The sequence below is a fragment of the Bison bison genome, unplaced genomic scaffold (genome assembly GCF_000754665.1).
Source record: "Bison bison bison isolate TAMUID 2011002044 unplaced genomic scaffold, Bison_UMD1.0 scf7180017864082, whole genome shotgun sequence".
In the NCBI taxonomy this organism is placed as follows: Eukaryota; Metazoa; Chordata; class Mammalia; order Artiodactyla; family Bovidae; genus Bison; species Bison bison.
Window position 1 is genome coordinate 44,944 of NW_011494654.1, and position 14,637 is coordinate 59,580.

Genomic DNA, 14,637 nt, shown 5'->3' on the forward strand with positions numbered 1-14,637 from the left:
GTCTGAGTTATAGTAAACAAGTGATTGCTCATCGCCCTGAGGTTTGCAAATCCTGGTTTTTTGAGTATAGGCAACTGATGAGCTTAAGACTACACAAAAGTGGTATAGTGGGAAGTGTGTGTGTGTCTGTCTGTCTGTCTGTGTGCGTGCGTGTGTGCATGCGCCTGCCCAGCATGGAATCCCAGTCGTTGTGTTTGTGGAAGACCCAGCCACCACTATGAAAGTGGAAAATGCCAGAAGTTCAATTCCCAACCTCCCTTGGAAGTAGAACATGGACGTATGACCTGGGATTGGTCACTTGATCTTAGCTTCTGATTTAGAAACTAGAGAAGAAAAGATGAAGAACGGACCCTGGAGAAGTCACTTTGGTACAGAAGGTACAACAGCAGTTTGGGGTCCAGGTCTAGCTGAGGCAGGGAGGGAGTGCTGGAGTCTGGGTCTAGTGCTCGGAGGACAACAGGAATACAACTGGTAGCCAGTGTTGTCGTCCCTGGGCTGTACTCCTAGCCGCAGCCAAAGCTTCCCCTCTTCTTGCTCATTTTCAAACCATCATCTTACAGAACCTCCCAGTAGTTATTGGGACTAACCAGCATCTTTTCAGGAGATTCCTTTTCTATATAAACAATTCAGTGTCCGTTTCTGTTCATCACAAATTGGAATACACCTGGAATTGGTTCTAAGAAATGAGATGCACTGAACAACAGAACTAAAATGTGAATTGATTGACTAGAGAGGGTAAAGTATAAGGCTATGAGGACCTCAGAGTTTTGAGCTGGAAAGTTAGTGACTCTTGTTTTATGGTTGTAAGACTGTTGGCAGTTTCCTAAAGTGTTTGCTGAGGTCATACAAGACCCTATCAGAAAGAAGAAGTGCTGAAATTCAAGAAGGCCTGTCTGAAAGCAGAGAATAGACAGGAAATAGGACTTCACTGGAAGAGGCTCTTTCTGTCTGCAGCCTATAATTTAAACTATGAAGTATTCAATTAGTTGAAATTGTTGGGCCAAAATATGTTAATTTTCTACTTCAGGATAGATTTAGTGGTGAGGAGAGGTATGCAAAGATTAAGACATGTTTGATAGACACCCTGAAGACATGAGGCCATGGATGTAAAATGGTCTCACAATCAGTTTGCAGTCTTAGTTGAGGCTCCAGGTTCATTGCTCAATGGAGTAAATAGAGAACTAGGATTTAAAAATCATTTTGGGAAGTGAAAGTCAAGTTCCTTTGTAATAACAAACACTGGCCAATTTTCTTTAAATCTGACTGCCATTTCCACAGAACAGTACTCTTAAGAATCTTAGGTTTTTTTCATTCCATTATTCAAAGCTCAGAGACCTCAAAATCATGTTTTCACTTTATTGACTCTTTAGCTTCCAGGTTTTACAAATAAAATACTTTATTAGCTTCTTTGATAGAATAATGTCAGAGTGTTTTACATACAATGAGGAGTTCATCCTTCACTGTCTATTCAGAGAGAGAAACTGAGGCACAGAGCCTTGATCAAGTCTACTTGGTGATCGGGAGCAGCTCCCAGACTGCGTATAGGCAGCCAAGGTGTAAGCGGTTCCAGACTCCATGGTCAGCTGTCTGAGACAGGTCCTAGATGTCCTGTGCTGGCTTTCTGCCTTTAGCTTTCATCATCAAGTTGCGGCAAGACTTGATGGTTGCCTGAAGGTCCAGACTCACTGGACCAGCATTATCCATTTCATCGGCTACACTCCGGAGATGTAAAGCTGTATCAACTAGCTCTCTGCTCTGAGCCTGGGCCATGTGCAGAGCAGGCTAAGTGCTTGGGAAGCCTCACTTCCGTATCCATTTCACAGGTATATGTGGAAGCAACGTCACCAGGGAGCCGAACCGAGAAGAATGCAGATGTGCAGATGTCACGAAATGCTTGGGATCCGGGACCAAGTTCAGTGTTTATTTTGGCTCTTCTATATTCCTTCGGAAAGTCCTTTCACTAAGTCTGTGATGTCAGCTCTCTGGAAGCGTTACACTGGCATAGACCGTGAAGGAACCTGATTCCTGGGGGAAAAACAGAACAAGTCTGTGAGGGGAGGGACCAGCACTAGGTTTACAGGCTATAAATGGAAAGTGTAATGCTTAGGAAAAGGAAAGGTTCTCAAGAATCAGGTAGCATTGCAACTTGCTCAGCGTCTGTCACAGCTGGGTTTGTCAAGATTGTTTTGCTGTGAATCATTTTTAAAGTCTCTGTTGAGTTTGTTACAATATTGCTTCTGTTCTATGTTTTGGTTTTGGGGCCATGAGGCATGTGGGATCTTAGCTCCCCAACCAGGGATCAAATCCACATCCCCTGCATTGGAAGGCAAAGTGCTAACCACAAGACCTCTGGGAAACTGTAGAGCTAGAGGCAGCACTCAGGTCCCCAGACTGTCTGCCTGCCCACAGATGGGCTACAGTCTCCTTCAAGCATATGCAAGCCATCAGGGAGACTAGGACAACTGACCCAGTCATCTGAGGACAAGCACTCAATTTAGAGCAGCCAAGAAAGTTCTAAATTACCAAGTTTAAAAAAAGGGAAGATCAGTGAGACCTAAAGGGACAAGGAAGAAGCAGTTCAGGTGGGAGAGGGATGGGGAGGAGATGAAGACTGAGAAGAGAATTCTCATAAGGAGAGGAGATTCAAGAGTCAGAGACACAAAGAGACAGGAGTGGGGGAATTCAGGTGGTTTTGCTGCAAAATGTGAATATATGCCAAGTGCTGTGTTTCTTCCCCAAGAAAGCATCATTAAAAATCTACATGATTTTTTAAACCTTTTAAAGTCAGATTTATGTTTTTACTTCCCTTTGGATAGGAGTGTTCTGTAACTAAACCTCAAAATGAAGACAAGGCATCCTTCCAGGCATTGCTGGGTATGTGTACAGTAGGCTTGAGGAAAATAGGTAAAAGTAGGTATTTCTGTGGTCTTTTGATCCTCCATTATCTCCTAAAATGCTTTATTTTATAAAGCCCAACTGGAGCCAAGACTTCAGCACAGAATTTACTTCTGTTCATTTAGTAAAAGGAAGATTTTTTTTCAAGTAAACTTACTCCATTCTGATCTTGCAATGGGATAAAACAGGTGGGCTAGGCGTCATATTCTTTACATGTTTGCAGAGCTCTACTCCTAAATATTCTGATAAATAGGGCTGAATGGAAACTAGGCATGGATATTTTTACAAAGCTCCCCTGGCTATATGCAGCTGGACTTGAGAAGTCCTGGACTCAAGATGCAATTCCTGAACTTAAGCATGCATCAGGATCACTTGGAAGATGTTTTTTAATGTGCAGATGCCTGGTGACCTGTTATAGACATTCTGATTGAACAGATCTTAGAGAGAAGTTCCCAGAATCTTTATTTTTAAGAAATATCCCAGCTGATTCTGCTGTGGTCCTTAGACAGCTCTCAGAGAAACACCAGTGAAGAGAAAGCGAGCAGGTGAGAAGCCGTGAGGGTTTTCCCAGAAGCCCTGCAATCGAGGCTGCAGATGCTCCTTGCTGCCTGCTTGCCAGGACCTGCGTTCTCCATTTCAGCTCCACACAGGTTCCACCCTTTCCCGGCCTCCACCGATTCCCTCTCTACAGAGAGGAAGCACAGAGTGACACCTCACCTGGATGGGCTCTGGGACAGGCTCTGTGGCAGCGACGTAAATGGTGGTGCAGGGGTCCTGTGCTGGCAGGGGGTCAGGTTTCTTCTGAACAGACTACAAGGGAAACAAAGTAAATAAGCCATTAGTTGAGCAGCAAGTTATTTCCCATCTAATTCTCCTCATGGAGAAGCGCAGAGTCAAGACGTTAGGAGCTGAAAAGTTCTTTGGAGTCATTTGGTCCTTTTCAGGTGAAAGTTTTCCCCCAGATCCCCTGGAACTCAACTCCCTGGGCTTTGCTTAAGACTCCTCGAGTGACATCTTAGAGCTTACAGCCTTGTGAGGCAGCCTGACTTACCATTACCACTTCCTAGCTGTGTTAAAAGTCTTCCTCATAGTGAACTGAAATTGGTGTGGCTCTTACATGGATAGTTGATGAGAATGAGACTTATATAGTATTTTAGTCTCACTCGTATCACCTACATAGGACTTCTCTGACACTCAGACTGTAAAGAATCTGCCCGCAATGTAGGAGACCCAAGTTTGATCCCTGGGTTGGGAAGATCCCCTGGAGAAGGGAATGGCAACACACTCCAGTATTCTTGCCTGGGAAATCCCATGAACAGAGGAGCCTGGTGGGCTATAGTCCATGTGGTTGCAAAGAGTCGGACACGACTGAGTGACACACACATAACACACACACACACACACACACACACACATATCACTCACAACATGCAGAGGTCCTGCTATTCCTCACTATCATGGCTTCTCATCAGTTCTCTTTCCTAACTAAATATCGAAGTTAATAATAACCATACATATGCAAGTGTTTTAAGTGTACAAAGTTCTTCACATATATCTTCCCATTTGTCTCACAATCACTCTATATTTTAAATACTATTGTTACTCACATTTCATAGATGAAGATGCTAAAGTCCAGAAAGATTTAGTGCTTTCTTTATGGCACATACAAGAAGTATCAAAGCCAGGATTTTAACGTAAAGCACATGTACTTTCCATCATGCTATTCTTCTTTGGTTACCCCAACTTATAATGACCTCTCCTTTACTTAAATTCCTTAGGTACTTAAAGTCTAATTCTCACATTATGGCACTGTATACAAGACACTCTGATATATTTATACGTTGCTTCTCCAAACAAACCATCATTTCCTTGACAAATAGCCTATATATATATATATTTTTTGCATTCCCTACAAAGCAGTGCTGGGCCCACAAGAACCTTCAGGCGATGTTTGTTAATGTTACTAAGAATGAATTAAAATCCATGATACCAGGACAAAATCAGTGTAGGTGTCAACTGAGACCACATCTCTCTAAGATGGAGATGACATATCTGATGCCTAGAAAGTCATCCTTTCAACATACATAGCAGCCCTGATGTAGAATAATATTATACTCTCCCTTTCCTGAACATAGAGAAAGACTTAACGATGAAGCCCATGGGTTTTAATGGGAGAACACTTGGAATCTTGTCATCTGATAGAAGAGATAAGAAATTGGAAAAGTTTACTAGAGGAAAGAAGATTCAAGGTGTGACATGATCTTTCTTTTCATATGTCTGATGAATTGCCACGTAGAAGAGGAATTACATTTGTTCTATAAAATACTTTAGCTTTAAACCAAGGTTGGAAGCTTTAGGGTAAGATTTTGGTTCAGTATAATGAAGATCTTTCTAATAGTAAAAGAAAAGAAAGAAAATGTTTGTCATTCAGTTATGTCCGACTCTCTGCAACCCCGTGGACTGTAGCCCTCCAAGCTTCTCTGTCCATGATATTCTCCAGGCAAGAGTACTGGAGTGGGTTTCCATTCCCTTCTCCAGAGGAGCTTCCTGACCCAGGGATTGAACCCAGGTCTCTTGCATTGCAGGCAGATTCTACCATCTGAGCCACCAGGGAAGTAAGAGGTGCTCAAATGTGGGATGAATTGTCTTGCTGCTGCGGCTAAGTCACTTCAGTCGTGTCCAACTCTGTGCAACCCCATAGATGAGAGCCCACTAGGCTCCCCCATCCCTGGGATTCTCAAGGCAAGAACACTGGAGTGGGTTGCCATTTCCTTCTCCAATGCATGAAAGTGAAAAGTGAAAGTGAAGTCACTTAGTCGTATCCAACTCTTAGCGACCCCATGGACTGTAGCCCTCCAGGCTCCTCCATCCATGTGATTTTCCAGTCAAGAGTACTGGAGAGAGGCAGTGAATCACCCACTACTGGAAGTGGTTGGGGTACAGCAGGAATTCTCACACTTTAATGTGCATAAGAATTTCCTAAGGATCTTGTTAGAAGTTTGGTTCTATTTCAGAAGATCTGAGGTGGGAACTTTCTGCATTTTTAATTAGGTCCCAGGTAATGCTTTTAGTAAAAGATTGTTTTAGTAAAAATGAGCTAGCCAGCACTTTGGAAGTAATGTTGTAGAAGATAATTCAAGCAGTAACTGGGTGAAATTAAAGAAGATCTAAATAAAGGAAAGGACATAACATTTTGTGAATTTAAAATTCAGTATTAAAACATACATGGTCTTCTCAAGTTGATCACTGCAGTTCTAATTAAAATTCCAGCAAAATTTTAAGGGTCTTGAAAATTGAATCTAAAATATATAGATGAAAATGCAAAGGACTAACATGAGTTTGAGTGAACTCCGGGAGATGGTGATGGACAGGGAGGCCTGGCGTGCTGCGATTCATGGGGTCGCAAAAAGTCGGACACGACTGAGCGACTGAACTGAACTGAACTGAAAAATGGCCAAGAACTTGAAGGAGAACAAGTGAAAAGAAAGAAAGTGTTAGTCACTCAGTCGTGTCTGACTCTGCAACCTCACAAACTGTAGCTCGCCAGGCTCTTCTGTCCATAGGATTCTCTGGGCAAGAATACTGGAGTGGGTTGCCATTCCCTTCTCCAGGGGATCTTCTTGACCCAGGGATGGAACCTGGCTCTCCTGCGTTGCAGGTAGATTCTTTACCATGTGAACCACAGATTTATAATGAATCTGTAAGCACAGGTTTGTAAAGACAGTATGGTACTGGTACAAGTGTAAATAACTAGAACAGTGGAGCAGAATAGAGAACTTCAAAATAGATCCACACATATATGGACCCTTGATTTATAATGATGTGGCACCGCAGTGGGTCAAGAACAGTCTTTTAAATATAGTCAATAAGATATACATATGGAAAAATATAAAACAACCCATCTCATACCATACTCAAAAAATCATTTTCAGATACATAACAGACATAAGTTTAAAAGATAAACCACACTGTTTGTAGAAGACTGTAGAAGAATATCTTCTAATATTCTTAACTGGAATATCTTCAAAATTTCTTAACCAGAATACAAAAAGTTTTATCTACAAAGGAAGAGATTACTAAATTGTTCTATGGAAAAATTGAGAATGTTCCTTTATCAAAATGTATCTGAGAAATTTCAGAGGCAAACCATAAGATGGGTGAAGGTATCTGCTAACATACAACTGCCAAAAAGCCCCAAATATTTAAGTATCTTATGATAATCCCACCCCGAATAGACTGAGACTCAAAGGAAAAATGGGTAAGGGATTTAACAGCCACTTTAAGAAAGAGGATATTAATACGGCAATAAACAATATGAAAAATTGTTCAATTGCTTAATAATTAGTGGAATGCAAAATCAAACTATAAAAAGGTATCCAGCAGAATGACTAAAATTTAAAAGGCTAATAAATAAGAAAGACTTCTTAAGTGAACAATGCAAAGAAATAGAGGAAAGCAATAGAATGGGAAAGACTAGAAGTCTCTTTAAGGAAACTGGAGATATCAAGGAAACATTTCATGAAAGGATGGGCACAAGAGAGGGCAGAAATGCCAAGGACTTAACAGAGACTAAGAAGAGGTGGCAAGAATAGACAGAATTATACAAAAGAAGTCTTAATGACTTGGATAATTATGATGGTGTGGTCACTCACCCAGAGCCAGGCATCCCGGAGTGTGAAGTCAAGTGGGCCTTAGGAAACACTACTATGAACAAAGTTAGTGGAGGTGATGGAATTCCAGGTGAGCTCTTTCAAATCCTAAAAGGTGATGCTGTTAAACTGCTGCACTCAATATATCAGCAAATTTGGAAAACTCAGCAGTGGTCACAGAACTGGAAAAGGTCAGTTTTCATTCCAATCCCAAAGAAAGGCAATGCCAAAGAATGTTCAAATTACCACACAGTTGCACTCATTTCACATGCTAGCAAGGTGAAACTTGCTAGAGAATGTCCAGATGTACAAGCTGGGTTTAGAAAGGCAGAAGAACTAGAGATCAAATTGCCAACACTAGAGAAAGCAAGGGGATTCCAGAAAAGCATCTACTTCTGCTTCACTGATGATGTTAGAGCCTTTGACAATGTGAATCACAGCAAACTGTGGAAAATTCTTAAAGAGATGGGAATACCAGACTACCTTATCTGTCTGCTGAGAAACCTGTATGCAGATCAAGAAGCAACAGTTAGAACTGGACATGGAACAATGGACTGGCTCCAAATTGGGAAAGGAGTACATCAAAGCTATATATTGTCACCCTACTTATTTAACTTATATGCAGAGTACATCATGAGAAATGCTGAGCTAGATGAATCACAAGCTGGAATCAAGATTGCTAGGAGAAATATGAACAACCTCAGATATGCAGATGACAACACTCTAATGGCAGAAAGAGAAGAGGAACTAAAGAGCCTCTTGATGAAGGTGAAAGAGAAGAGTGAAAAAAGCTGGCTTAAAACTCAACATTCAAAAAGCTAAGATCATGGCATCCAGGCCCATCACTTCATGGCAAATAGTAGGGAAAAGTGGAAACAGTGACAGATTTTATTTTCTTAGGCTCCAAAATCACTGCAGATGGTGACTGCAGCCATGAAATTAAAAGACACTCGCTCCGTGGAAGGAAAGCTATGACAAACCTAGACAATGTATTAAAAAGCAGAGATATCACTTTGCCAACAAAGGTCCATATAGTCAAAGCTATGGTTTTTCCATGTATGGATGTGAGGGTTGGACTATAAAGAAGGCTGAGCACTAAAGGATTCATGCTTTTAAATTGTGGTGCCAGAGAAGACTCTTGAGAGTTTCTTGGGCTGTAAAGAATCAAACCAGTCAATCCTAAAGGAAATCAATCCTGAATATTCATTGGAAGGACTGATGCTGAAGCTGAAGCTCCAATACTTTGGCCAACTAATGCAAAGAGCCAACTCATTGGAAAAGACCCTGATGCTGGGAAAAACTGAAGGCAAAAGGAGAAGGGGGTGCAGAGGATAAGATGGTTAGATAGCATCACTGACTCAGTGGACATGAATTTCAACAAACACCAGGATATAGCAAAGGACAAGGAAGCCTGGCATGCTATAGTCCATGGTATTGCAAAGTGTCAGACACAGCTTAGCGACTGAACAACACCGCCATCAAGTTTTGATTAGAATGTGTAACAGCTGAAACTCTGGTATACAGGTGCAAAAAAGTAAATTGATATGCATATTTTGAAATACAGCTTGGCCTTGTCTAGTCAATTTGAAGACATGTATACTGTATGACTTAGCAATTCTACGTCTAGACACATCCCCCCCAAAATATGCACACATATCTACCAAGAAGCACACATATGAATACGAATAGCTGTAGTTTTCATAATCCCTCAGACTAGAAATAAAGTAAATGTCCATCAATAGTTGATTGGAAAAATAAACTCTAGTATATGCATATATTGATATACCATAAAGCAATGACTATGAATGCATTGTATCTAAGCTCAAAGACATGGATGCATCTTATTAAGGTAATATTAAGCAAAAGAAACCAGACATAGGAGGAAAAATACTGTAGGATTCCATTTTTATAAAGTCAAAAAAAAAAGAGTAAACTTTATTTCTAGGAAGTAAGGATAAGGAATCTTTGAGGAGGAGAGAGAAGAGAGTGATTAGGAGACACACAAGAGGGTCTTCTAGGGGTCCGGATGATGTTCTGTTCCTTGATCTAGGGGTTAGTTTTATGGTCCTAAAAGACTCAACACTGAGAGATATAATTTCTCCTCAAATATAATAGATGTGCCGATTCAGTGCAATCCTAATAGGACTTTTCCTCTTTTTGTGATGCTTGAGAAGCTGATTCTAAAATACATATGAAAGTAGAAAGGGACAAGGATAGTCAAAACTCTTGAAGGAAAACAAGATGAGAAGGCTTTATTGGATATGAAGATAGGACACCTCATTGAGGTGACATTTACAGATTGTGCACTGTCTAGTATGCGTGTTATGCTGTTAATCACTCAGTTGTGTCTGACTCTTTGCGACCCCATGGACTGTAACCCGCCAGGCTCATCCGTCCATGAAATTCTCCAGGCAAGAATGCTGGAGTGGGTTGACATTTCCCCCTCCCAGAGATCTTCTGAACCCGGGGATTGAACCCAGGTCTCCTGCATTGCAGGCAGATTCTTTACCATCTGAGCCACCAGGGAGTAAAAAGAGATGCTAACAACATGGGATCGAATAGATAGGGAAGGCACCGTGGTAAACTTGAACCTGATTACCTAAAAGTATAAATGCAAAAGAGGTTCTCTTGGGACTCATATATTTAAATGGAGTTTGGTTCTCAATGGTAGTCATGGCCTGTGAAACAAATCCTCCAGGCCTCTAGGGGACAGCAGAAAGAAGATTTTTGTCCAAGAGTTAATCTCTGGCTTACAGAAATGCATTTACTGTCATCTGATGCAATTTCCCAAGGTGTTAATCAAAACTGTATTTACCTTCACATCTTTTACTCAAGAATTTGCCTTCCCCTATAGCCTAAAGGTCAGATTCTGGCCTATACATCACTTAGAATTGCTTTCAGTTCTGAAAAACTATAATATCTTCATCAGTTCAGTTCAGCCACTCAGTCGTGTCCTTCTTTTTGCAACCCCATGCCCTGCATCACGTGAGGCTTCCCTGTCCATCACCAACTCCCAGAGATGTACTATCTTCATATTTAACCATTATCCTTTAGCCACCCTCTTACTTCTAACATATCTGCTCCTCAACTTTATCTTGACTCTTTTTTAAAATCCAGCTCTTCCATTTCAATCCAACCATCACTCCATCACAGTTCTGCTTTCATCTCCTGCCTACATACCCTCTTCCATCTCACCAACCACTCTCTAGGCAGAATCCTCAAGATCCTCCTTCTTTATCTCTTTGATGTTTGCAAACTCTTAAACTTGGATCAAACCAACATGGCACACAATAGCCTTTCTCAACCATTCCCTCTCTCTTTAAGCTGCATCCTTTTCCTTAGAGAAGGAAAGAGTTTGATAACATGGAACTGTAAACTCCTAAAATGCCAGAGAGGGAAGGAGCCATACATTACATGTTTCTAGTGTCCTCATTTTTTTCCTATGAAGAAACAGATGGCTAGAAAAGTACCCAGTGTTTCCCACATTTCAAATAATAAATCATCCCATCTGACACTGAAGTTTAATGCCCTTTTAGAGAGCTCTTGTTCTTGCCTTCTGCTTTCCAAATTTCTTCTGCCTCATAACTCATGTACAACAACAAATGTCAGGCATGCAAAGTGAACTGACTGGCCAGGGAGTCCATGGGAAACATGACAGGTCCACCCCAGACAAAGAAAGTATAGAACTTACACCTGATGTCTGGACTTGGGCATAGATAGTAAGGCTTTTTGCTTCCGTTGTTGGCTGGTAATTGTCTGTTTTACCTGGGGAAAAGAAACCATAATTGTTATGTCTCTCTCTCTGGTTTCCAGCATGAACTCTCTGCTCAGACTTCTCTGGTCTTTGCACCTTGATGCATACCACCTACCCCAGGAGTACCATAGAGAAAAGCATCGAGTCCCAAATCCCGTGCACATTTGTCCTATGGCATTAGGTTAGTCACTCTATCTCTCTGGGCCTAATGTCCTTATCTGTAAAATGAAATGGAAATACCTGCCTCTCAGGGCTGTTGTGATGATTACATGAGATATTACCTGTAAAGTGTATAGGACGGTGCCTGGCACATAGTGTTACATGTAATTGTTAAGTGTAATTGATATGCCATTTGATTATTTTGATCTCTCTATTGTTTGATGTGTATATCTAGTCTCCTATTAGAATTTCAAGTTTTTTAAGGGTATGGAAAGTTATTTATACCTCTTTTGTATTCTTCAGTTCATAGAGGTTCATTCACAGCTTTCTCAACTCCTAGTTTCTGGGGAACCGGTAGATGTGTAGTGGGAGGGGTGTAAGAGGGATGATTGGCCAGGGACTATTTGGAATAAAGCTGCCATGTCATTCTAATGCCTACCATCTTTCCCCCCCCCCTCCGCCTCAAAGTCCAGGGTCTCTGAAAATTAATATGCTGCAGAACATTTAAATTTTTAAATAGTTTTAAACTTTTTTCTTTTTAAATCTATAGAAATAATTCATTGCTACAAAAACCTAAATAGTAGAGAGCAAAAAGTAGTTCCTCTTTCCTCCTTCCTCCTTCACTCAGTAACCAGTATGATTTCATTCTCAGAAGTAATAGTTTTCAACAGTTTGATGTATCTCCTTCCAGATGAACTCTGTACAATAGAACTTCATCTTTGATGATGGAAATATTCCCTGTCAGCAATCTAAGTAGCCACAAGTCTCACGTGACTACTGAGCACTTGAGCTGAGGCTAATGCAACTGAGGAATTGAACCTTCAGTTCAACTCAGTTCAATTTTAAATTGCTTTCAGTACTATTAAAAAGAATATACATAAATGCATAATTGAATCACTGTGCTGTGCAGCAGAAATTAACACAACATTATAAATCAACTATACTTCAAAATTTTTTTTAAAACAATTGCATTTAATTCTAATTAAATTTAAATAGCCACATGTGGCTGGTGACCACCAAATTAGATAGTGTGGTTCTGGACACTTGTATAGACTTTTTTAATGCAAATATGGTCATTCCATACACACTTCTCTGTAACACGACCTTCTCCCTTACCATATATTGAGGACATTTTCCTTGCTAAGGCAGTAGATCAATCTCATTCTTTCTGATGTTTCATGGTATTCCTTGCATGCATCATGTAGCAGTGAGAATGATGGAGGGAAAAAACAGAAGCAAGGATGCCTGTTTTGGGGACTATTGCAAAGTCCAAGCAAAAGCAATGGGGCTTAACACAGAGGAAATCACAGTCTTTAGGGTAGACTTATTTTAACACCAGTTAATTTATTCTCTTAAAAAACTAGACATGTCTCTGAGGAAATAGCACTTAGGAGAGGTATATTTTTATTTGGAAGGAAAAGGCCTTGTGTGTATGTTCGTGATAAAGGTGGTGGAACGTGCTGCTTGAGGGTGTGACCCTTGGGGAGGAAATGATGGGCAGCCCCAGGAGAAGCTCAGAGAATTCAAAGAAACCAAAATATGGTTTTCCTGTGTGGGTGTGGGCATGGAGTGCTTACCTTCCTGGTGGTTGCAACTTCTCTTTTTTGGTCTGAGTGGATAATTGGCTGAGGAGTGTGCTTATGTTTGGATACGGGAATGGAGAATAGAGGTTGGAGTGATCAGAGGAGATAACAGAAGGACTGCAAGTTAGTTCTGTGAAATACATCCTTTCAGTTCAAATCTGGAGTGTCTGCACAGTTATAACCCTCACTCAGCACTATCCTTGGTGTTGTAGGGGAACAGACGGTACAGAATAAATTCTGGCCCTTAAGGACTTGCAGTCTTTCAGGTCAGCTCAAGCTGAAAATTACAATAGAGGGGACAGTCTTAAACGGTCAGAGGATGCAAAAGGCTGTATGTTGCTTCTCAAAAAGACTGCTGGATCAAGATAATTCAGTCTCATGCATTTTTTCCTCAATGCAGGGACAAGTTTTCACGAGCCAGCTCAACTCTAGTCACTGAGACCTTAAGATCTAATGAAAAAGTTCTTGGCCTTAGAATTGGGGCATCTACCTTCTAGTCCTCAGTGGTTGTGTGGCATTAGATAACGCATGTCATCTCAATGGATCTCTTCTACCATCACTGTAAAATAAAGCAGTGGACTGTCTACTATTCTTTTTCTTTTTCTTTTTTAAATTTTATTTTATTTTTATTTTTTATTTTTTTTTTAATTAATTTTATTTTATTTTTAAACTTTACAATATTGTATTGGTTTTGCCAAACATCGAAATGAATCCACCACAGGTATACTTGTGTTCCCCATCCTGAACCCTCCTCCCTCCTCCCTCCCCATACCATCCCTCTGGGTCGTCCCAGTGCACCAGCCCCAAGCATCCAGTATCCTGCATCGAACCTGGACTGGCGTTAAGTTGTCTCATGCTACCCTAACCTCAAGTATTGATACTTTAAATCCGCTCTCTGTGCCCGTCCCAGAGCCTTCCAGTGCTGCCCTCTGCTGGCAACAGGATTTAAATAGTAACGCCTGGAGAATCCCAGGGACAGCGGAGCCTGGTGGGCTGCAGTCTTTGGGGTCGCACAGAGTTGGACACGACTGAAGCGACTTAGCAGCAGCAGCAGCCTGCGTTAAACACTGTTTATTTGTGTATGTTATGTATCGATACATCTATTTATCCATCATCCATCATTTATCAGTGCTTTCTGGTATTGACTCTTGAATCCCCACAAAAACGCCATGAAGTATGTATTATTATCCCCATTTTGCAGAGGAGAAGTTAGATTATCTGTTTGATCACAGAACTCATAAGTGGCAAAGTTTGCATTTGAAGGCTAAAATCTCTGTTCTTACCCAATGTACCTCCCGAGCCCGGAATTTCCAGAGAGTCCATTTGAAAAGCTTCACATGGACTGCATTCTGGAAATGACGCTAGTAGAAGTTGCCAATAAAATCTCTTGAACAAAGTCTTATGGGGTTACGGTAATTGAGCATAGGTTTTAACCACAGATTTAAGGCAAGATTTTTGCGTGTTCCTGGCTTACAAAGAACACACAGTGATCAGAAACAAGGATGGGTATGTGTGTTGGGAAAAGTGATAGAGAATTATTGCGGGTGGGGAGTACTAGTCCTTCAGAGGCAACCACGTGATAGCAGCATGTAGCGGA

At 41.0% G+C, this 14,637-nt stretch overlaps 1 protein-coding gene across 1 annotated transcript in view; it reads right to left on the reverse strand.

Moving 5' to 3' along the window:
* Positions 1–1,342: 1,342 nt before the first annotated feature.
* Positions 1,343–14,637, reverse strand: part of SLAMF1 (signaling lymphocytic activation molecule family member 1) — a 39,356-nt gene continuing 26,061 nt past the window's right edge. Inside the window, exons 5-7 of the mRNA XM_010837853.1 lie at positions 11,236–11,309; positions 3,613–3,705; positions 1,343–2,025 (exon numbers count right to left, since the gene is read on the reverse strand). Coding sequence (XP_010836155.1) covers positions 1,975–2,025; positions 3,613–3,705; positions 11,236–11,309 — 218 coding nt within the window. The 3' untranslated portion in view covers positions 1,343–1,974. The remainder of the gene's footprint in view (positions 2,026–3,612; positions 3,706–11,235; positions 11,310–14,637) is intronic.